Source organism: Macaca fascicularis, chromosome 17, assembly GCF_037993035.2.
Source record: "Macaca fascicularis isolate 582-1 chromosome 17, T2T-MFA8v1.1".
NCBI lineage: Eukaryota > Metazoa > Chordata > Mammalia > Primates > Cercopithecidae > Macaca > Macaca fascicularis.
This window is the reverse complement of record NC_088391.1, coordinates 25,578,375-25,602,421: the sequence shown is the minus strand read 5'-3', so window position 1 is coordinate 25,602,421 and position 24,047 is coordinate 25,578,375. Positions and strand designations below refer to the sequence as shown.

The window sequence follows — 24,047 nt, the reverse complement described above, 5'->3', positions numbered from 1 at the left end:
TGGGGCTTCCAGGTTATAGGTGAATGGAAACATTTTCTGGTTGACAATTGGTTGAGTTTGTCTAAAAACCTGGGATTCATAGAAAGGGATTGTTCAGGTTAAGACAAAAATTGTGGTGACCAAAGTTGTTTTGAAGTCTTATAGTGTCTGCCCTTAGAGACAATAGATGACAAATGTTTCCTATTCAGATCTCAGTTAATCTCTTTAGGATTGGGAGTGTCTGGAAGAAAAAGATCTAGCTATTTTAATAGATTCTTTACAGATGTAAATTTTCCCCTACAAAGAACAGCTTTGTGGGGCCATTTCAAAATATGGCAAAGAAACATGTTTTGGGGTAAAATATTTTGAATTTCTTCCTTATCTTGTGATGTTAGGCCAGAGTCAGATTGAAAAGTAAGTCACGACATACAGGGTTAAATAAAACCCATCTAATGAGAATTTATGATTTGTAGGGCATGACTCCCCAAACCCCTTAGATAGGAATTTGGGCAATAAAAAAAAATCAGAATTTAATCTTCAAAGGTAAAGAGTCCCTTTTAGGGCCACATCTCTGAATATGCCACCACAAACCCCCAGCCACTTAACACCAGCTGGAGCAGAGAGTAAAACGACATAACTACTCTTCCTTCTGAATAAGGAGCTGCAACAACCCAAAAGCTGGGCCCTGGCACCCCTAAATGGAAAGAAAAATAAATTAAGATTTATTTATTTATTTGATTATTTTGAGACAGAGTCTTGCTCTGTTAACAGCTCAGGCTGGAGTGTAGTGGTGCTGTCCTGGCTCAATGCAACCTCTGCCTCCTGGGTTCAACGATTCTCCTGCCTTAGCCTCCCAAGTAGCTGGGATTACAGGCAACTGCCATCATGCCCAGCTAATTTTTGTATTTTAGTAGAGACGGAGTTTCTCCATGTTGGCCAGGCTGGTCTGGAACTCCTGACCTCAAGAGATCCACCCACCTCCACCTCCCAAAGTGCTTGGATTACAGGCATGAGCCACCACGCCTGGCAAAGATTTATTAACATTCACAGAGCCAGGTGTGGTGGTTCATGCCTGTAATCCCAGCACTCTGGGAGGCCAAGGCGGGAGGATCGTTTGAGCCCAGGAGTTCGAGACCAGCCTGAGAAACATAGGGAAACCCTCATCTCTACAAATAACTTAAAAAATTTGGCTGGGTGTGGTGCTGTTTGCCTGTAGTCCAAATTATTAGGGAGGCTGGGGTGGGAGGATCACCTGAGCCTGGGAGGTCAAGGCTGCAGTGAGTCATGATCATGCCACTGCACTCAGGCTGGGCAACACAGCAAGACCCTGTCTCAAAAAAAAAAAATTAAAAGCAAAAAGGCTGGGTGCGGTGGCTCACACCTGTAATCCCAGCACTTTGGGAGGCCAAGGCAGGCAGATCACCTGTGGTCAGGAGTTTGAGACCAGCCTGGCCAACACGGTGAAACCCCATCTCTACTACAAATACAAAAATTAGCTGAGTGTGGTGGTGACTGCCTGTAATCCTAGCTACTTGGGAGGCTGAGGCACAAGAATTACTTGAACCTGGGAGGTGGAGGTTGCATCGAGCCAAGATCATGCCACTGCACTCCAGCCTGGGTGACAGAGTGAGACTCCATCTCAAAAATAAATAAATAAAAATTAAAAAGAGAAACAAACAAACAAAAATTCAAGCAAAGAATTTCCATGTGTAGGGGCCATGTCAGCTGATTGCTTTCACCTGGGCTTTTACTCCAAAGAAGTATTACATCATGATAATACATTTATATTTTTTACATATATATGTATACATAAATTACATATACATATTTTACATAGACATATATATGTATGTGTAATTTTACATAAATGTATATGTAAAATATATAATATATACAAATATACATATGCCATACACATATGTGGTAAAATATAACAAAATGTATTATCATAACCGTTTTTCAGTGTACAATTCAGTGGCATTAAGTACATTTACAGCATTGTGCAACTATCACTACAATCTCTCTCCAGAACTTTTTCATCATCCAAACAGAAACTCTGTGTCCATTAAGCAGTAACTCTGGATTCCCCATCCTGCCAGGCCCGGCCAACGTCTGTTCTACTTTCTGTCTCTATGAATTTGTCTATTCTAGGTTCCTCATGTAAGTGGATTCATACAGATGTGTCCTTTTGCAGACAGTGACTGTTTAAGTCAGACAGGCAAGGAGGAAGAGAAACAGCCAAGCCAAATGCAGATTCTCTCGGTTCTCTCCTTCCCTGGTGCGTCTGGGATTCTCTCCCATGCGAAATCATCAGTCTTTCTTCCTGGGACTACTGTGTGGTGAGGATGCCATTAGGCACCCTCTGGTAGCTTACAATGCAGTTCATTTCATCTCATTTCCTTCCTGTTTTGTACAGGGACTGATTTCCCCTTTGCTGTCAGTTGAGTTCAAAACCAGGGTCAAAGCTCTGCTCACAGCACAAATCACTTCTTGTGAAGCCTGGCTGAGTTTTGGCCAGCAGCTGCTAGGCTTTCGGTCTTTTATGAGGCTGTCCTGGCCACAATGGAGCTTTGTGTGTGATCAAGGGGTGCTGGGCATGAGCCTGGCTGGGCTAGCTGACACGGTGAGTTGTCCCTGACACTCATGACTTTCAAGCCCTGTGTCCTGGAGGGCACTGTGATCTGGAAGTTCACCTTCCCCATGAAAAAACCCCAAACCAGCCTCTCCTTTTCCTGCATGGTGATCCATCTGTAATGATCAGTGACATTCTCAGAATTAACGATTCACGAAATTCTTGGAAAGCCCACACCTCAGCATTTAGTGCTTGGGAAATTCTACTGTCAGATCCCGGAGGGGACAGAGCAGATTTCCAGTGAGCATTCCTAACTTGAAAACCCTGTCCTCGAATGTTCCTCCTTAGTCCTAGAGATGCTCTTTCAGAATGTGAACCTCCTGCGTCTGTGATGAGATGTCGAGCGTCTATACTCAGATTTAGTAGGATGTCCATGTGATAGTGCCTAGGCCTGCCTTATGGCAGTTTTGATAAAGGTGATTTCAGAGTGGCTTCAGACAGGATGACTAAAGCCCACAATCTTGGTCCAAAATATCCTAATCTCCCTGCAAGAATGATTTTCTTGCCTTGGACTATGTCCAATCTGCCAACTAGTACAGCTGTTTTTAGTTTTTGACTCACTGATTTACCTGGCATGACATTTCCTCTTGTTTCAAGATTCTTTCTCTGAGTTCCTCCTTACTCCTCTTTCCCTTTAAATATTCCTGAAACTGGCTCTTGCCTGGTCCCTTTATTTCATTTTTCTTCCATCTTGCTGGTGGTACAGTAGAAATTGGACATAGGGTTTGGTGTTAGATACACCTGACTTCAAAGCCTAACTGTGCTACCTACTAGCTCTGTGACCTTGGGCAAGTTACTTAAACCTCTCTAAGTCATAGATTCCCCCTTGTGAGATGGGAACAATGATTTGTTATTCTCAGGGATGTTCACAGACTTCCTTAAAATAATAAGACAAAGCACCTGGCACATAGCCGATACTCAAAAAATGTTAGCATACACCCACAACTTTTTCTTTCTGATTCATTTAAGGTAAGCCCTTCCCAATCGGCCTTCACCTGACCTGAATTCCTAGGACACTGTATTTGGAATTTTAAATGTTCTAAATATCCAGAGTTCTTGCAGGTTGAAGCTGGTCTAGGCTCCAAACAGGCTGCCCCTAAGGGAAGCAGGGTGATTGGCAGCTAGTATTCATCTGACTTTTGTCATATTGATTCAAGGTTTTATCTGAAGATGGCAGCAACTAGTACATGGTGCCACCGTTTAGCCACTCCATGCCAGAGGTACCAGGCAAGTAAAACCCAAATTACCAGTGCCTTTGCTCCATCCTGGAAATGACAAAGGACAAAGTCAAGGAACCCAGGAAAGTGCAACGGGATTTGGTTTTATGCAGCAGGGAATCTTCTAAGAAAGCCAGGACCAGAAGGCCAGAAACGGTTCACCTACGTGTCATTACCAGCGCAGGCAGTTCAGAGGTCCTTCCCTGGGAGAAGTTAGGGTACGGCGAGAGAGGGGCTTAGCTTCCTCCCTCCCTCCCTCCTTCCCTCCCTCCCTCCCTTCCTCCCTTCCTTCCTTCCTTCCAGGACTTAGGTTCCTTCTTCCTTTCTTCCTTCCTGGGCTTAGGTTCCTTCCTTCCTTTGGCTTTGGTTCCTTCCTTCCTTCCTTCCTTTCCTTCCTGCCTTCCTTCCTCCCTCCCTCCCTTGGGTTCCTTCCTGCCTACCTGCCTGCCTTCCTCTCTCCTTCCCTCCCTCCCTCCTTCCCTTCTTCTCCTTTCTTTCTTTTTTCTTTTTCTTTTCTTTTTTTAGACAGAGTCTTGTTCTGTCGCCCAGGCTGGACTGCAATGGCGCCATCTCGGCTTACTGCAATCTCCGCCTCCCGGTTTGCTCCTGCTTCAGCCTCCCCAGTAGCCGGCATAACAGGCGCCCGCCACCACGCCCGGCTAATTTTTATACTTTTAGTAGAGACAGGTGTTCACCATGTTGGCCAGGCTGGTCTCGAACTCCTAACCTCAAGTGATCCGTCCGCCTCGGCCTCCCAAAGTAGGTGCTGGGATCACAGGCGTGAACCACCGCACCCGGCCAGAGCTTAGGTTTCTGTTCGTGACAACTTTCTGTACTGGTTGGCAGGTTCTCCTAGCACCACCATGATCTCAGGACTAACCGCTGCACACCCGTGATGGGATTCCAAACCTTCGCTGCAAGAAGACAAGGTGACGAGTTGCTGACAGTGAAGGCTGAACTAACACGGACAGTGAAGTGCTAAATGAGTCGGACTCCGACTCCAGGTGAAGCAGAGGTCAGAGCGAGGCAGCTCACGTTCTGGGTAAGCTGCAGTTCGATTTCAGGGCCGACTCATCCAGATTACTCAATCTTCATTTCAGGCAATTGTATGACTGCTAAATACAGCTGCTTGGGGCATCTGGGGTTGGGAACTCATTTCTGCCAGGTCTTTGACCCCTGAAAGCGTCGTTGCGTCTGGCCCCGTGGGTAGGGTAGGGCGGGATTTCTAGGAGGACCAGCAGAGGGGCGCATGGGTGCGCGATGCTGGGCCAGAGCGCCGCGGCACCGGTGTAGGAGCGCGCATGGCCAGAGCTCCTTCCATCTCAGCGGCGTCTCAGTGCTGCAGCGGGAACCGCTGTTTGCTTCCCTGAGGAGCTTCTAGAGAGCTACGGTGGCCCCCGTGTGGGAGGTGGGGCGGGGGGGCGTGGCGGCGTGGGCGTCTCTGTCCTCTCCTCGGTAGCTCTCCTCCCTCCCCTTTCTGCTGCTATGGGGAGCGCGGTGGCCACGGAACGCTGCCCCGAGCCGCGCGAGGAAGGACCTGACGCGCGGCGTTTACCCAGCGCAACGTTCCACCGGCGCAGCGTTCCACCGCCCGGGTTTGGCTGGGTGAGGCGGGCGGGGCCGGGGACGAGAGTGCAGCGGCGTGGGACGGAGAGGGTGGTTAGAGAAAGGGAAGGGAGGGCAGCGGGAGAGCTGGGATGGTGCAAGGGGCGCCGGGGAGGTTTGTGCTCAGCAGAGACACCCAGGTATCTTAGTGTCGGAGACCCCTTGGAGACAGTGGGAAAGGGCTCCTCGCGGGGTGGCGGATTTCAATCCTGTTGACTTTGTAGAGTGAGGTTGAGCCTGTGTTCGGCTTGGGCCGGGAAGGGCGCAGAAGCGGGACCTCAGGGCACTTTTACGCAGGGCGATTCTCGGTGACTACAAAGCCTGCGTCCTGCGTCCTCCCAGGCGCAGTGTTCCAGGATGTGGCTTTTCTCTGTTCTTGTCGTCAACACAGCCAAAGTCGTGGCTATCTGATGACAGAAAAACATTTTGCTACCTAACTGAGCTAGGCTGGAGTGTGAAATCGCGGCGTGTTATTTGGTCCGAGCGCCCTATGTAGCAACTCCCCGCCTCTCGCCCCCCCGCCCCGCCACGCAGGACACTGTCAGGCGGGCGTTCCCCCAACCCGCCCCTTGTGAAGTCCACCTGCTGCGACTGATATGGATCCCCTGCGAACTAGATGCTGTCCGCTTGGAGAACGTGGAGAACTTTCAGAGGAGGGGTTACTTCGCCTTGAGTGAAAATTAAGACTCAAAGGAAAAGGTATACTCAAGAGCTGCCCTTACTAGGTTATTTCTATGAAATTTGGAAGGATCTTTGAATTGAAGATGTGGGAGCGCGCAGAGGACAGAATCCGTAAGCTTGAGTTTCTTAGACCCAGTTTCTTAAAGCCAAAGTAGCGGGGAGATCTTGGCAAGTCAAGCAACCTCCTTGAACATCAGTTCCTTTGCCTTGGCGGGGAGAATACTCCAGCCGTACCCCACTGTGTGGTTTAGAAGGTTAATGGCCTGAAGGGAGGGAGGTGTTTTGAAGCCTATAAAGTATCCTATGAAGGTATCCCCACATTTGCTGCCAGCTCAAACGCTGCCGGCCACCGACAGAACCTTGTTTGGAGCCGAGTTAAGACAGCATGTTTATGGCAGTACTGGGGTTTTCATGATTACCAGTCCAGAGTGTCAGGACACATCTGTTTCTCAAACCCCAGTTTCTGCACTGCCACATGAAACTGCTCATTACTGAGTGACAGCACAGCACAGGAACTTTGCCTTTTTCATTAACTTCTTTAGGGCCTGTACAAAATGGGAGATGGTAGGAGCTTTGATGAAAATTGAGGGTCGTAGCCTCGGAGAGGGGTGGGTGGTTAGATTTGACTGGACATAGTCTTCATGCAACCGTTTAACTCCTAAAACATTGTTGGCTGAGTTCTTGTTTTTTGATACAGGGAACATTCTGTCAGAGCCAAGGTTAAACATCCAAGAGTAAACGTTTGTTGGTTTTTTTTTTTTTTTTTGCATGATTTTAGAGGATTATAAGTGAAAAACTAAAGAAAGGATACATTGCTTGCTGACATATTTTCCCCCCACCCATCTGAAGGCACACATAATAGCACTGGAAAATTTGAATAGTTTCCCTTGTTACCAAATCTACATTCATATTTCTAATATGGAACGATTATTTCTAGTATGGAGAGAAATACGGAATTTCTAACATGGAAGATTTAGCATGGTGTGTTATTGTAACAATTTAGGCAGTTCTTGGATAAGTATGTCCAGCCTTCCAGAGACTATAAGTGTAGTAATATTAGTGCCTGTTAGTCATATTGTGTGTCTTCCTGATACCCAATTAGATCTCTGATTGTTTTTTCTTTTTAATTAAAAGGAGCTGAAAGATGACACAGTTAAGAAGCTGGAAAATAAAACTAGGTCTCTTTAACTGTGCTGTCTTATTCTGAACTGAAAGTCTTTCTGCAATAATAATGATGGTGATAATAAAGCTAACCTTCATAGGACATTGTGTACCAGACTGATACACGTACTACAATTCTGTTCATTGTCACACTATCCTTCATGGGCAGGTTAAGAGCATTGCTCAAAATCACACAGCTAATAAGTCATTTTTCTCAGATTGGCATAAAAATTATATTGAATTGGGTCCTGTGTGTGCGAGTATTTTAACTTTTGCATTGTGTTTTATCCCACACACGGAGGCGACATGGATGGTGAAACTAGGGGCTCTGGACAAGGTTCCAGAGTTTGGACTGAGCATGCTGCTGAGTGGCTATGTGGTCATCACTTTACTTCCTTTTCTGACCCATAACATGGTGATAATAATTCTACATTGAATGAATCCTTTGTTTCTAGTGAGCATAAAATATGCTCTGTGAAAGTAAAATACTCAGAATGTAAAAAGAAGAGTTTCAGATTCAAGCCTTTTTGTCATCAGTAGGCTGGAAAATGAATAGAAGTTAAAATAAACTATACACTTAATGCGATTTTTCCAACAATTATGTTGAAAAAATATTGTTTAAAAATGCATTCATTCCAATGATCCTTAGCTTTATATTTATTAAAAGAAGTAAATGTAAATTAGACCTCAAAGTTTTTTTTTTAACAGGTAACGTTGAAAAAGCACCCACAGTCGACAGGTGCTGTTCACTGGTTGATTTTAGATGATGAAAATTGTAGGCCAGGTGCAGTGGCTCACGCCTGTAATCCCAGCACTTTGGGAGGCCGAGACGGGTGGATCACGAGGGCAGGAGATTGAGACCATCCTGGCTAACACGGTGAAGCCCCGTCTCTACTAAAAATACAAAAATTAGCCGGGCATGGTGGCGGGCACCTGTAGTCCCAGCTACTCGGGAGGCTGAGGCAGGAGAATGGTGTGAACCCGGGAGGCGGAGCTTGCAGTGAGTGGAGATCGCGCCACTGCACTCCAGCCTGGGCAACAGAGCAAGACTCTGTCTCAAAAAAAAAAAAAAAAGAAAATTGTAGAGTAAGTACAATCATAGAGTAAGTATAAGAAGAATTGTATTCAAAGGTATTGTATTATTCTTATAAAGAATTGTATTCTTCTTATACTCTTTTACATTCTTTTATTCCAACAAGCTACCGTTGATCAGAAAAGAACTGAATTCCAAAAATATACGTAGGGCACTTCCCTATTCTCTCTGTATTTACTTGGAAATGATTCTTAGTTTTTGGCATGGCCACTTTGTTAAGTGAAGAGACTTCCACTTATCTATATGCATATTTTGCAGGTATTTTTAAAAATATGGCTCAATTGTTAAATCATTTTGTTAGTCCCATGACTTATATAAAAATCTGGGGGTTTTTTGCTTGCTGACTCTCAGTTTAGGCTTGGTTTTATGGTGATCTGGGCTCAGGAAGGTAGACATATCAATGTCACTAGCATTGCCAAGGTATAGGCAGTCTGCTGCATGCTGGGTGAATATTAATATTCGGAAGAGATATTTGAGTCCGCAAGATTTAAAGATCTTCTCTCCACCCCTGTGCTTGTAGAATTAGGGCTAGATTAGTTTAGCCTGGGCGTCCTGGGTCTTGGTCATTTGAAAATAGCTCCTCAAGTAGGCTGGCTGTGTGTCTTAGTATGGCAGAAACAATTCATTATTCACTCCATGTATCTTCTATTGTATTGTGAAATTACAGATGATAGTTTTCTTGCTTTCTGTTTTTCCAAACAGTGCCACCTGGACTTGTGCGTTTTGCTCATATGTTGACTGTTTCTTAATCAAGATAGCTTTAATAGTCTTCACCCCACCCCCATCCTCCAGCTGCCCTTTGGATGTTGCTGTGTAGAAGCCAAGAGAGTTCGTTTTTGTTGGGGGTTGGGCTAGGTTGGTAATAATCTGAAGCACCTTGAAAGATTCTGACCTAATAGAGGCATAGGGAAATGATGTGTGTGTAGAAAATCTGGAACTGTGCCAGGCACAAAGCAAATGTCATGTAAACATTAGTTATGAATTGATGAGGAGGAAGGTGTCAGAAAATGAATGCTGTAGAGAAGGCTATAGGGCAGTACCTGGGGAGAGCAGTTACCTATAGAGATGTGGCTTTGTCAAAGGTGATGGGTAAGGTCTTCATTTGAATAAAGATCCACAAGAGGGTATGGGTAGAGGGATGTAGAGGTGTCCAGGTAGCAGAGAAGGAGGTCAGATAGGCAACCTAGGGACTCATGGACAGATGTAGCAAATTGAAGGTTTTTAGAAAACTTAGAGGAATTGTTTAATGGAAAATTTCAAACTTAAACATAGAGAGAATAGTACAATGAACAGCGTTCTCCCTTCGTCCAGCTTTGGCAGTTATCAACATGGCCAGTTGTGCTTCATCCATGTTGCCCACTGGCATTATTTTAAAGCAAATTCAAGCAATTCTACCAGTTATTTCTATTTATCATCCCCACTGACATTCTGTCAGTTATTTCTAAATACTTCTGTATATATTTCTTAAAAACAGGCACTTAAAACATAACCACAATACTTACCTTTTTTGACCTTGTTTATCATCTGTAAATCTTGGCCTGAGAGCCTTCTTGCAGCACTGGTTTAAAGATAAGCGTGGATAGGCCGGGTGCCGTGGCTCACCTGTAATCCCAGCACTTTGGGAGGCCAAGGCGGGTGGATCACTAGGTCAGGAGTTCGAGACTAGCCTGGCCAACATAGTGAAACCCCGTCTCTACTAAAAATACAAAAAAAAATTAGACGGTCATGGTGGCAGGTGCCTGTAATCCCAGCTACTTGGTAGGCTGAGGCAAGGAGAATTGCTTGAACCTGGGAGGCAGAGGTGGCAGTGAGCTGAGATTGTGCCACTGCACCCCAGCCTGGGTGAAAAGAGTGAAACTCCGTCTCAAAAAAAAAAAAAAAACTCTGTCTTTACCAGGTCTTGATGTTTTTTGTTTTTTCCTTTTCTAGATAGTTCTATCATGACAATTTCACTTTTACTTCCTCTTTCTTCTCCTTACCTATTTTTGACACATTTATTCAGTATTTCCTTTATCTACTCTCTACTTCTCCTTTTAACTTTCTCCTATCCTTTCAGTATTTTTGTTCACAGCCAGATGTGTAGCTTGTGCTCCTTGGATCCCTGTAGCCCATGAAATACAGCTCCCTTTAGTCCTAGATCTTTTTGAAGGGAGATGAGCATTTCCTACTCGTATTTTTAAAAAAATACTGTTATTGAGATTGAGATAGAATTTACATGCCAAACGCTTCACTGATTTAAAGTGTACAAGTCTAGCCCGGCATGGTGGCTCTTGCCTATAATCCCAGCACTTTGGGAGGCTGAACTAGGAGGATTGCTTGAGGCCAGGAGTTTGAGACCAACCTGAGCAACACAGTGAGGCCTTTCCTCTACAAAAATAAAAAAATTGGCCAGATGTGGTGGCACACCTGTGGTCCTAGCTGCTCTGAAGGCTGAGACAGTAGGATCACTTGAGCCAAGGAGGTCAAGGCTGCAGTGAGTCTTTGAGTAAGTCGCCTAATGGTCTCCATTTCAGTTCTCAAATTGGCATAATAACACCTGAAAATTTGCAAATTATTATTTTGCAGAATGAGACTGGGAAGGGTGTCATATGCAGTGACCACAGGGAGTTAGTCATTTGGGTGTTTTGGGCAACCCTGCAGTTCTTTTAGGTGAAATATTCAATTTTCCGTGAACTTTGCCTTTCCCTTCTTACTTACCCATTTCTCTTGATTGCTTTCTGCCTTCTTTTGTGTTCTTCTGACAGCAAACCTTCAAAATTAATGGTCATTGCCAAAGGCTAAATCAGAGTGGAGTCTTTTGTGACACCACCCAGCCACATCGCAGTATAGCACTGCTTCCTTTCTGTGGCTTTTATTACTACATAGTATATAGTATATAGATGAAATAGGAAAATTGTAGTTTACCACAATTCCTGGGCACTGTTTTGGAAGCTGTCGAGTTAAATTATCGGGCGTCTTGACAGTTTATATTTGATATGTGATAGTTTTAGACTCTGTTATTCTCTTGGGGATATGAATCTTTGCCTAACTTCAAAGTATGAAGAGAAGTAGATCCCGAGAAAGAAGGGAAGAAGTTCTGGGGAACTGTGGTGACCAAGCAGCTCACATGCTACAGTTTAAGATTTATTCGTGCTCCACTCAGCATTTGTTTATTACTAGCCAGGGAGATAGTGAATAGACACACATTTATACATTCAGACATACACACGTTTCAAGGATTGATAAGCAGAGGTAATACAGGTCTAAGCAATACTTAGCATCTTCTCAACATACTTCCTCCCACTGTCACAAAGGGGGTCACTATCTCCCTTCCACCAGCACATAAGCTGAGGAAGGGCAGGAAGCTCATTTTAGTCCCCTCTGTTACCCTAGTGCTACCAAAACACAAACAATGCCAGACCTATAGTAGATGCTCAGTAAATATTTCTTAACTGAATAACACACTACAAACAACATAGCAGCAAGGAACATAGCTGGCAATGGTATCATAGCACCTGTGCTTAGTAACGTAGCATAAAATTGATAAAAATCAATTTTACTTTTCACTCTAGACTCTTATTTGTGATTTCTATTCTCTGATATCCTTTATTCTAAGGAAATGGTTGATGAACATTTAGGTCATGATTTCTAATTTCTTCTAAAGGTGACATCCATTCTTGACTTCCTTTCTTGAGTGACGAAGAAATAACCAACATAACCATACCTAGGTATTGTTTGATAATTTGTTCATGATTTCATTCATAAGTGCAAAGAATATATTTATCAAACACCTATTATTGCCACTGTTCTGGGTTCTGGGGACAAAGCAGTGTCCAAAATACCTTATTTTAAAAAGTACCCTTGGCCACATGTGGTGGCTCATACCTGTAATCCCAACACTTTGGGAGGCCGAGGCGGGTGGATCACCAGAGGCCAGGAGTTCGAGACCAGCCTGGCCAACGTTGCGAAACCCCGTCTCTACTAAAAATACAAAAAAATTAGCCAAGCATGGTGGCGGGCACCTGTAATCCCAGCTACTTGGGAGGCTGAGGCAGGAGAATTGCTTGAACTTGGGAGGCAGAGGTCGCAGTGAGCTGAGATGGTGCCATTGCACTCCAGCCTGGGCAACAAGATGAAACCTCTGTCTCAAAAAAAAAAAAAAAAAAAAAGTGCCCTCATAGGTTTAACATTCTGGTGGGTGCTAGTCATTGAGGTTAAATATAATGAGATTTGTGCTAAAGAGAGAAACAGAGCTAAAAAGAGAGATAGGAACTGTTTGGGAGGGGCAATTGCTAGTTTTTATAGGCTGACCAGGGAGGCCTCACTGACAAGGTAAGATTTAAGATGTGTCTTTTGGCTGGGCGCAGTGGCTCACGCCTGTAATCCCAGCACTTTGGGAGGCCGAGGCGGGCAGATCACGAGGTCAGGAGATCGAGACCATCCTGGCTAACACGGTGAAACTCCGTCTGTACTAAAAATACAAAAAATTAGCCGGGTGTGGTGGTGAGCGCCTGTAGTCCCAGCTACTCGGAGGCTGAGGCAGGAGAATGGTGTGAACCCGGGAGGCGGAGCTTGCAGTGAGCCGAGATTGCTCCACTGCACTCCAGCCTGGGCAACAGAGCGAGACTCCGTCTCAAAAAAAAAAAAAAAAAAAAGATGTGTCTTTACTCTGATGTCCCCAGTTGTATATTCAATAGGCAGTTAGGGTTGGGGCATAGAAAATCCTAAATCTTAAATCTGATGTACTTTTGCCTGTTCATGAAATAACTTCAAGAGTGTTTTACGTTGTGGGAGCTAAAGCTGCTCTGCCCTCCAAGTGCTAACTGCTTATGATCTGAAAGACTTTTGTGAGGTCACTGTAGGTGTCATGGTGGCACTGAGGCATCTGTCCCTCCTGCAGAAGTTGCATCTTTGCTGTAAATACTGTGTCTGTGTGGTGGCTCTAGTGATGCAATCATTCTCGATGGGGCCACTGACTCTGATGTCACAATGACTTAGCTGGAGGAGTCCTGAAGTCTCTTGTTTGTCTAGGGCCTTTGCTGCAGCTTATATGTTCACTAGTAATCTGGCCTGTGCTTACCTTTTAATCCCAGCTGGAAAATCTCAGTAGGAATGATGGTAAGCTTTGAGATTGAGATCTCTTCCTTTAAATGTTTTTGGAAATTGATTTTATTTTTTGTACCTAAGTATCGCTGATTCAAAGGGCCCCCTTTGTGACAGTGGGAGGAAGTATGTTGAGAAGATGCTAAGTGTTGCTTAGACCTGTATTACCTCTGCTTATCAATCCTTGAAATGTATGTATATCTGAAGGTGTAAATGTGTGTCCATTCACTATCTCCCTTCCACCAGCACATAAGCTGAGGAAGGGCAGGAAGCTCATTTTAGTCCCCTCTGTTACCCCAGTGCTACCAAAACAAAAACAATGCCAGACCTGTAGTAGATGCTCAATAAATATTTCTTAACTGAATAACACACTACAAACAATATGGAAACAAGTGACATACCTGGCAATGGTATCATAGCACCTGGCAAATTGTTTTTTGCCTTAAAGGTAAAATAAAAAATGGGGATATTGACCTCCTGTCACTACTGCATGGACTTTGATGGTTTCCAATCATTACTTTCTCCTCTGTGTCAATCTGCCTCTTCGAGAAACTCATACTCCCGGTGAGTGTCCGACCTGGCCTTTTGTCCTCTCTCTGCCACTGTCCAGCTGTGACCTTAGACATGGTTGTGAATATATTATGGGCCTATTCTAACTCTCAATGCTTTGATATTATAACCTTGCAAAGCAGCACCTGCTGGTTATTTTTGTGAAGCAACAACACTTTTCTAGAAGGAAGTGAAGCAAGCACCTGCTTCTGACAGTTGCTTTTTATGAGGAAGTTGGTTTTTGCTCAATTCACTTAGGTCATTCCATGTATGGGAGGCTCCAAATAAGGTCATTCTCTTTGAACTATTGACTTTAACTTGTTTATAAAAAAAAAAACACTGGGATCGGCCAGGCACAGTGGCCCACACCGCAATCCAGCACTTTGGGAGGCCGAGTTGGGTGGATCACTTGATGTCAGGAGTTTGAGACCAGCCTGGCCGACATGGTGAAACCCTGTCTCTACTAAAAATACAAAAATTAGCCAGCGTGGTGCCCACCTGTAATCCCAGCTGCTGGGGAGGCTGAGGCATGAAAATTGCTTGAATCCGGGAGGTGGAGGTTGCAGTGAGCCGTGATCGCACTGCTGCACTCCAGCTTGGGCCACAGAGCGAGACTCGTCTCAAAAAAAAAAAAAAATTAAAAACAAAACCACCTGTAATCACTACTGCTTTACCATTTGAGACTCCATATTTTTTCATGTGGTTTCACATCTATAATCATCTCCCCTCACCAAACACACAAAAGATATGTGTAGAAAATTGAGAATAAACCATAACTTATATAGTTTTATTCTCTTGGAAATAATGAGGCTGTCATGAACTATGGACTCAGACTAAGAGTGGAACTAGTAAGAGAAAGGAACTAAAAAAGGAAAGTCAACCAAAAAAGGACACAAATAAGGATGTTCATTGTTATATACTTTATAACTGCAAAAAGTTATACATAAATTTCTATCAGTAGGGTCTGGCTAAGTAAGGTATGATGTATTTATACTATAGAAAGTGACAAGACAGTTTAGGAGAATCAGATACACCCTGAAGACATACTGTTGAGTGAAAAAGAAGGTAAGTTGTAGAATAACTCCAGTATGATCCCATGGATGTGTATAAAAAAGAAAACATATCTTCTGGTCTGAAATATGTACGTTAATTCATAGATAAAGGTCTAGAAATAATAGAATGGTTAACAATGTGATTCCTGAGAATAAAGTAGGATTGTGGGGCTTAGGGTGATGAGAGCTGTTCAGTTTTTACTCTAGGCTTCTATGTTTGGGCATTTTATAAAAACGTCATGGTTTCCTTTTGTAATTATAAAATCCAGAATTATTGGAGAGGAAAAGATGTGTGACAAAGAGAAATTGGTGCACAAGGTGGGATTTGAGGTCAGGAGAAGGAAGATAGGCATTTTGGCAGGTGAGTTCTGGCAGTTAACACAACCAGATATACTCTGTTGATATTTTGTGAATGGTGATTTGGGGCTTTTGTAGTGTTTTCAAGACGCATGTATACATTTATATATGTGTACTACAGACAAACGATGCATTTATGTATTAATATATGTTATATACAAAAGGTATATATATGTATATGTGTGTGTGTGTATATATATATGCCTCCAGAAACAGTATATGTCATTTGCAAAATGTGTGTATATATACACACCCCTACAGTTGACCCTTCAACAATGCAGGGGTTAGGGACGCTAACACCCTGTGCAGCTGAAAATCTGCACACAACTTTTGACTCCCCCAAACCCAACACTACTTATAACCTACTGTTAACCGCAGCCTTACTGATAACATAAACAGTTGATTAACACATATGTTGTATGTTAGTGTACAATACTATATACTGCATTCTTACAATAAAGCAGAGAAAAGAAAATGTCATTAAGAAAACCATAAGGGGCTGGGCGCGGTGGCTCAAGCCTGTAATTCCAGCACTTTGGGAGGCCGAGACGGGCGGATCACAAGGTCAGGAGATCAAGAATATCCTGGCTAACACAGTGAAACCCCGTCTCTACTAAAAAATACAAAAAACTAGCCGGGCGAGGTGGCGGGCGCCTGTAGTCCCAGCTACTCGGGAGGCTGAGCCAGGAGAATGGCGTAAACCCGGGAGGGGGAGCTTGCAGTGAGCTGAGATCCGGTCACTGCACTCCAGCCTGGGTGACAGAGCGAGACTCCGTCTCAAAAAAAAAAAAAAAAGAAAGAGAAAAAAAGAAAACCATAAGGAAGAGAAAATATATTTACTGTTCATTAAGTGGAAACAGATCATCATAAAGGTCTTCATCCTCGTCGTCTCATGTTGAGTAGACTGAAGAGGAGGAGGAAAAAGAGGCGTTAGTCTTGCTGCCTCATGGTGACAAATATGGAAGAAAAGCCACACGTTAGTGGGCCCACAAAGTTCAAATCCATGTTGTTCAAGGGTCAATCGTGTGTGCGCGCGCATGTATGTAAATTATACATATAATCTTTATTACTCGAAAAGGTATAAACTAGAATATAGGGCCCCCAAATAAAGAAGTCTCAAACACTCTTGAGACTCAAAGTCTCAAAAACAGTTTTCATATGTACCTTATTTTGGTCTACTGAACTTTTATTATTGGGTGAGAACAATTTCATGTTTTAGGAAACATGGATTCACTTCTATTCCTATATGAGTAATTCTGCCCCATTAATAGAACAGTTATATCTGCCACAGAAGTTTTTTCTCTAGCTCTTTTTTTTTTTTTTTTTTTTTGAGATGGAGTCTCGCTGTCTTCCAGGCTGGAGTGCAGTGGCACAATCTTGTCTCACTGCAACCTCCGCCTCCCAGGTTCAAGCGATTCTCCTGCCTCAGCCACCTGAGTAGCTGGGATTATAGGCGCCTGCCACCACGCTCAGCTAATTTTTGTATTTTTAGTAGAGATGGGGTTTCACCATGTTGGTCAGGCTGGTCTCGAACTCCTGACCTCAGGTTATCCACCCACCTCGGTCTCCCAAAGTACTGGGATTACAGGCGTAAGCCACTGCGCCTGGCCTTTTCTCTAGCTCTTAACTTTGTCTCCATTTTGTTGGATTTGTTCTTTCAATTTGTAAACATTTATTGCAACGTCGTATGCAGCTCTAGGTATGGGGCGTGCTACCCGGCAGGGAACAGACAAGGCCCCTCCTCTCATGAAGCTTATAGTTGGGTGGGAGTGGGGGGAGAATGGCGGTAATGAACTAAAAAATAGCAGGAAGTGAGCACCTCTGTGAAGAAAACTCAGTGTTTATGGTGATGTGAGAGGTAATGATGGGGGAACTACCTGAAGAAGAAAAGTGGTTAGGAAAGATATCTTTGAGGAAGTAATTTATAAATCAGGGCATTCACAACAGGAAAGAGCCAAATGTGTGATCATCTGGGGGAGGAGCATTTCAGAAAGAGGAAACAAAACAGCATTCCTAGGGTTAGAAGGAGTCTATAGGGCTCAAGAGCTTGCAGTGTGGTTGGGGCTTTTGGAGGCTGGATGAAGATAAGTGAGAGAGGTTTACAAGGACAGTATCATGTCAGGCCTTGAGGGCAAGGTAAGGAGTCTGGATTTTATTCCAGATTTGATGAGAAGCCTTTGGGGGATTTCGATTAGGGCAATGACATGATCTGATTTAGGTTTATAAAAGATCTCTCCGAATACCTCTTGATTGTAAATGGGCAAGAGTAATCGCTTCTCGGCCTTTTGGCTAAGATCAAGTGTAGTATCTGTTCTTACCAGTTTAGTATCTGATATGTCCTCTATCCGAGGACAATATATTAAATGGGTTTTTGGAGCAGGAACATGGACTAGGAGCTTGCTCTGTCCACTCCACACATCAACCTGGTATTGCCGTACCTCTAGGAACAGTGCACCCCTCTGGATGTTAAAACACGGTGTTACTGGCTGGGCACGTTGGGTCCCGCCTGTGATCCCAGCACTGGAAGGCTGAGGCAGGTGGATCACGAGGTCAGGAGTTGAAGACCAGCCTGGCCAACATGATGAAACCCCGTCTCTACTAAAAATACAAAAATTAGGTGGGTGTGGTGGCACACACCTGTAATCTCAGCTACTCAGGAGGCTGAGGCAGAGAATTGCTTGAACCTGGGAGGCAGAGGTTGGAGTGAGCCGAGATTGTGCCACTGCACTCCAGCCTGGGCAAAGAGTAACAGCAGGGAAAACTATTGGGAAGCTATGGCTGTACGTCCAGGTGTGAGAAGATGGTAACTCATACTAAGACGGCAGCTATAGCTATAAATTTGCTGATGGAATGAAGTTGGAGAGCTAAGGAAAGATAAAATCAGAAATGACTCCTAAGTTTCAGGCTTGGGCAATTGGGAGATGGGGGAAAAGCAGGGAAGGAGCAGTTTTCAGGAGAAATGAGTGACTGTTTTGGATGTATCAGGTTGCAATGCCTACTGGACAAATGTCAAATAGGCAGTAAGATATGATAGCCGGGAGATCGGAAATAGAGATACATGTAGGAGTTGCCTACATACACAGCGATGGTATTTATAGCCCTGTAATTGACTCCAAAGTCTCACGTTCACCACTGTGCAGGGTGAATGTGGCATAGGCCACCCTTCTATCTCTAGGCCTTCCCCTGGCTCTTCTTACTTTTGCTGTTGAAAGTTGCTTTTAGCTTCACAATGCAAAGGGCAGTGGGAGAACAGAAAAGCAAAACATTTCCCGAGCCTGTAATTACAGTGACAAAGAGTGCTTCTTGTTTGTGTAGCTCTCAACATTTTAATCATTACCTCCTCACTAAAGCTAAAATCTGAGCTTAGAAGTGAGTGGGTTTTAAAGATGGATTCTAGATTCATACGGTGTTCTTTAAATATTATGAACTGAGAATACATTGATATTGATAAGTATGAAAGGTAATATAAGTTACATGAAGCAAAGCCTTTAGTGCTATAGATCATCCCTCTGTTTTATGTACCACTTTGCCTACTTCATTGAAACACAAGAACAAATTAAATGAAAATAAGAACATATGGAAATGGCTGGGCACAGTGGCTCATGCCTATAATCCTAGCACTTTGAGAGGGCAAGGCGGGTGGATCACCTGAGGTCAGGAGTTCGAAACCAGCCTGGCTAACATGGTGAAACCCCCCTCCCTACTAAAAATACAGAAATCAGTCAGGCATGATGGTGGGCACCTGTAATCCTGGCTACTCGGGAGGCTGAGGCACGAGAATAGCTTAAACCTGGGGGGTGGAGGTTGCAGTGAGCTGAGATCACCCCACTGCACTCCAGCCTGGGTGACAGAGTAAGACTCTGTCTCCAAAAAAAAAAAAAAAAGTATGGAAATGTATCTTTACTTCCAGATAGTATTCCTATCTTGGATTTGACATTTAATTTTATTAAAATAATTTTGATGCATGGATGTTTTACATTTTTATGGGATTTATCAGTTGATCCTTTGTGATTTCTTAATTTTATGCTTTGAAAAATGTTTCCTATCCCAATGTCAAGCCTCTGTAGGTTTACTGCTAGTTTTATAGCTGATTTATTTACTTTTTGACTTATAAATCCAAGTGGACTTTACTGTGTTGGATAGAACCAAATACAGACTTCTAAATTTTGGGGTTTTGCCATCTCAAAATAACTTGTAGCCAAAATACAATTGAATTCTTACTTACTTTGAATGATTCTTTGCTCATTGCAGAATAGCTCTCCAGACCCCCAGCTGGCCATGTGGTGAGTTCGGAGCCCAAATCAAGTAGTACCAGCCGTCAGGGAACTCCCTCTATCTGTTTTGAATGGATTCACACCAGTCACAAGCCTGGAAAGATGGTGTCACAGTCTACAGTCAGGCAGGATTCTCCTGAGGACCCCTGGGAAAGGATCACCCATTACTCTGGCATTATTGATGGACCGCCTGGACTCCTGAACACTGACCATCCTCCTTGCCAATTAGACATCAGGCTCATGAGGCACAAAGCTGCCTGGATCAACCCCCAGGATGTGCAGCAACAGCTGCAGGACTTGCAACCTCAGGTGCCAGCAGCCGGGAACAGTGGGACCCATTTTGTGACAGATGCTGCCTCTCCCTCAGGCCCTTCATCTTCGTGCCTCAGGGACTCCCTGGCAGAGACAACATTGTCTGAGGCTACTACAGACTCCATTGGCAGCGCTTCTCCCCATGGCTCGAGGGAAAAGAGTAGCAGCTTCTCTCTGTCCTCAACAGAAGGACACATGGTCCACCCAGGATACTCTCATCAAGTGTCTCTGCCCACAAGCCCTAGGATTTTGGTCACCTCCCCATATCCTGAGACTGACAGTGCTTTTTTTGAGCCTTCCCATCTGACATCTGCTGCTGCTGAAGGTAATTTTAGTAGGTGACCCCCCTCATTCCTCTCTCTTCACACCCTTGCTTTACCTTGCTCTAAAGCCTGCTTTATTGTCTTCCCCATGGGAGAAAAGTTCGTGGGTTTCCACTTTGACCACATGCCAGTGCATTGCCTCATTTAATATTAGTCAGCAGCCCGGCCAGCTGGGTGGTCACAACAGGTGAAATCTAGTATTGGCTTTCTCCTTAGACTGCAGAGAATTGTTACCTTTTTAGCTTAACGTAGTTGATAATCAATGCCATGTGCCATCTTTAAGCTGGTGTCTGCCTTCAGGAACTTAGAGTTCATTAAATGGTCTGCAAGGGAGAGCATCAGAAGCACTCTCAAGTCAGTGTGGGGGTTGAAGGTGTTTTCAGACAGTCACAGAGAGCTCCATTTCACACCAGTACCTAGTGGGTGGTGAACTCACTTCACTTGTTATATTTATCTGTATAGAGTCTGACGGGAAAATAGGAAGATTTTAAAACAATAACTACAGTACCCCCCGACGACTATACCAAACCCCTTTTTATTAAAACAAGGGCTGTCACTGCTATGAAGTAATGTACATATGCCTAAGACCCTAAAATTCCTAAAACTTGGATAATCCATGCAAAGTGCTACTCAAGAGTCAATAAATTAGCTATCACTGTTATCTGTGACATGTTTATTTCATTTTTAAATATTTATGTTATAGTCACACTTGTCATTATTAATTTACATTTCTATTAGAACCCTAGTACAAATAATTAATGAAGCTTTTTCTTTCCAAGCAATTTAAAAAGTCATCAGTCTGCCTGCTGCCTGCCTATTTCTCTATATGTTTATTTCTCACTAGCAGGAGCTCAACTTTGTTATTCGTTCTTTTGGAATGTTCTTTGGAAATGTTGGGGCAATCAAAGATGATGACAGTCTGTAACACATTTATTCATTGCTTAAGAAGAACACATTTTGGATAATCTTTCAATGGTTAATTTTGAGATAAGGACCAAGTGTAAGCGAAATGACAAGACCGATGACAGGCCTTTGTTTTTTTGTTTTTTTTTTTTTCTATTTTTTTGCTCACTTGCTTCGATAGTTCTAAGATGTAAGAGTGACTTGCAAATTTAGTAATGGCTAAGTGAGAGATTAGTCTTAATAGACTGTCTCATAGAGGAAAGCCCTCTCCCCAACAGAGCACCACCATAACGACAAGTTATAATAAACTGAAGGTGATCTTTGGGGCCTAGGATGCCCTTGCCTGAAACCTTTTGTTCTATCACGGTACAGGAAGTCGTACTACAATTTAAAATTATCCTTTAGCTTTGTCTTTTTCTCAGAAAGAAAACAGGTACCCCAGCCCCTGTTGCCCAAAGACAAGGACTCCCAGCAGCTCCTGCCAGCGCCTTTAGAAACAACTCACAGAGCCGGGCGCGGTGGCTCACGCCTGTAATCCCAGCGCTTTGGGAGGCCGAGGCCGGCGGATCACGAGGTCAGGAGATCGAGACCATCCTGGCTAACACGGTGAAACCCCGTCTCTACTAAAAATACAAAAAATTAGCCGGGCGTGGTGTCGGGCGCCTGTAGTCCCAGCTACTCGGGAGGCTGAGGCAGGAGAATGGCGTGAACCCGGGAGGCGGAGCTTGCAGTGAGCCGAGATCGCTTCACTGCACTCCAGCCTGGGCGGCAGAGCGAGACTCCATCTGAAAAAACAAAACAAAACAAAACAAAAAACAACTCACAGAATGTTTTGAGAATATTTCTTAGACTCAGAGAGGGGATTCATTCTATAAGAGTAAGAAAAAGAAGCCCTGAGTGATCGGGTTTTCTTTCTGTGGTGTGGAGGCAGCAATAGGGAAAACAGCTATTGGCCACTAAGACGTGGATATTCCTATGACCGCTGCACCTCAGATGGCAGCAAAAGGGTTTTTTGTTTTTTTTTTTTTTGTTGGGGGGGGGAAATACTTTAAGGAAAGACTGTCTGCATCTGTAAGCATTTCTTGAGACTATAGGAAGGGATTCCACAGTTTCTTTGGTTTGCGTAGGAACTACACGTTCACAAGCGTTTTCACCTGCCTTTATCTCCTTAATGTCCTGATAAATATCCCAATTTCAGGGCTGAGAGCATTTTGATGCAGAGGCACAGCCGGTGAATGGACAGCTGGAACTGGAATCTACTCTGTTTCACTTCTTCTCTGTGTTCTTTCCTCTATACTCAGAGTCTGCAAACTATGACCTGTGGACCAAATCCTGCCAGCTTCCTGTTTTTATAAATGAATTTCTCTTTTGTCTATAGCTGCTTTCTCATTACAGTGGCAGAATAGAGTAGTTGAAACAGATACTGTATGGCCCTCAGATCCTCCAATATATACCACCTAGCCCTTTATAGAAAAGGTTTGCCAACCCATAGCTTCTGAAGCTAAGAAGTCCAAGTTTTTCCATGCAACAACTACTTTCTTGAACATGAAGCAGAGGATTTGAATGATCCTGCTTGCAACTCCATCACGCTGAGAGCTGTGTCACCACCATGTGCAGCATTTTGTTCTAATTTAGCAGGTTGGGACATCTCAGCTCTTGACACAGAAATTTTTGCTTTAAATGCTGCAGTAAGAAATCACATGACAGAAAAAATGTTTGTTTTGATGGTGGTCATTGCCAGTAATGGAGTGGCTAAGGGTGCAGGAATGGATGTGTCAGCAGAATGTGCCTTCTGCAGTTTGTTGGTTTTGACTGGAAGAAGACTGTCTTAGAGAAGCAATGCTGACCTTTTTTTGGATGGATTTTATTTCTCTAGACAGGAGGTTTAGGGCTGGGTGCAGTGGCTCATGCCTGTAATTTCAGCACTTTGGGAGGCTGAGGTGGAAGGATAACTTGAGCCCAGTAATTTGAGACCAGCCTGGGCAGCCTAATGAGACCCCCATCTCTGCAAACAAAATTTAGAAAATTAGCTGGGCATGGTGGCACCTGTAGTCTCAGCTGCTAGGGAGACTGAGGTGGAAGATTCACTTGAGCCCAGGAGGTTGAAGCTGCACTAAACTGTGATCACGCCACTGCACTCTAGCCTGGGTGACAGAGCGAGATATTGTCTCAAAAGAAGAAGAAAAAAAGGAAGTTTAAGGTCAATCACAATGAGTTAGAGAAGCGATCTCATAATCCTTAGGACCCTGCTTCTGGACTGTGGCTTCTCACCCTACCCCAGCCCCTGTTGGGATTTCCCAGGACCATATTCTCTTTCTACCCTTTTCCTCATTGGTCTCCTCCACTCTGGTGGCTGAGGATACCTCCTAGTTGCTCCAACAGCCTCTCCTAGAAATGACCATCATTAAAGCAGTATCTGCAAGACCTGCCATGTCTTTCTTTTTCTGTCATCTTAATTTATTCTAGAATTGTGCTTACTGTTTTTTTACATTATTTAAAAGCCGCTTCCTAGAATTGTTTTATTTTATTAGGTAATCTTTAAACTCCCTTTTCTCCATTTTTTAATAATTTGCTATATTGGCAGATGCTGTTCAAGTCAGTAGAAGAACCATTTCTTTGAATTCCTTCTCACCAGAAGTATTTGTGCTGCCTGTTGATGTAGAAAAGGTGAGTACTATCTTCTTTCTTTTTAACCATAGAGTCTTAATCCTTTAGATAATGTTGTTCTGATTTAATCTGGAAACTTCAATTTGATGAAGCATTACAAATAGGTTTCCTTTCAGCATTTCATTGATAGAGACTGCTAGAAACACTAAGCTAAGAAGGG

The 24,047-nt window shown here is 43.8% G+C and overlaps 1 protein-coding gene, 1 long non-coding RNA gene and 1 other non-coding gene across 12 annotated transcripts in view; 2 read left to right on the top strand and 1 right to left on the bottom strand.

The window, feature by feature from the left end:
- Positions 1-4,353: 4,353 nt before the first annotated feature.
- Positions 4,354-10,234, bottom strand: LOC141408981 (uncharacterized). Its single transcript, XR_012426939.1, has 2 exons — positions 9,871-10,234; positions 4,354-5,840 (listed from the first exon to the last, which is right to left on the bottom strand). It is a non-coding gene; the product is annotated as an uncharacterized lncRNA (long non-coding RNA).
- Positions 4,661-24,047, top strand: part of RUBCNL (rubicon like autophagy enhancer) — a 44,549-nt gene continuing 25,162 nt past the window's right edge. For 2 of the 10 annotated variants that reach the window (XM_074021990.1, XM_045377468.2), the window contains exons 1-4: positions 5,306-5,433; positions 6,050-6,132; positions 19,660-20,319; positions 23,805-23,887. In XM_074021990.1, coding sequence (XP_073878091.1) covers positions 19,785-20,319; positions 23,805-23,887 — 618 coding nt within the window. In that variant the 5' untranslated portion in view covers positions 5,306-5,433; positions 6,050-6,132; positions 19,660-19,784. Of the gene's footprint in view, positions 4,871-5,305; positions 5,434-5,967; positions 6,133-17,436; positions 17,545-19,659; positions 20,320-23,804; positions 23,888-24,047 lie in introns of those variants that run through there. The other 8 variants (XM_074021989.1, XM_045377465.2, XM_074021991.1 and 5 more) reach the window with 4 other exon arrangements.
- LOC123569923 (U2 spliceosomal RNA) lies at positions 17,678-17,868 on the top strand. Its single transcript, XR_006693802.2, has one exon. It is a non-coding gene; the product is annotated as a U2 spliceosomal RNA (small nuclear RNA).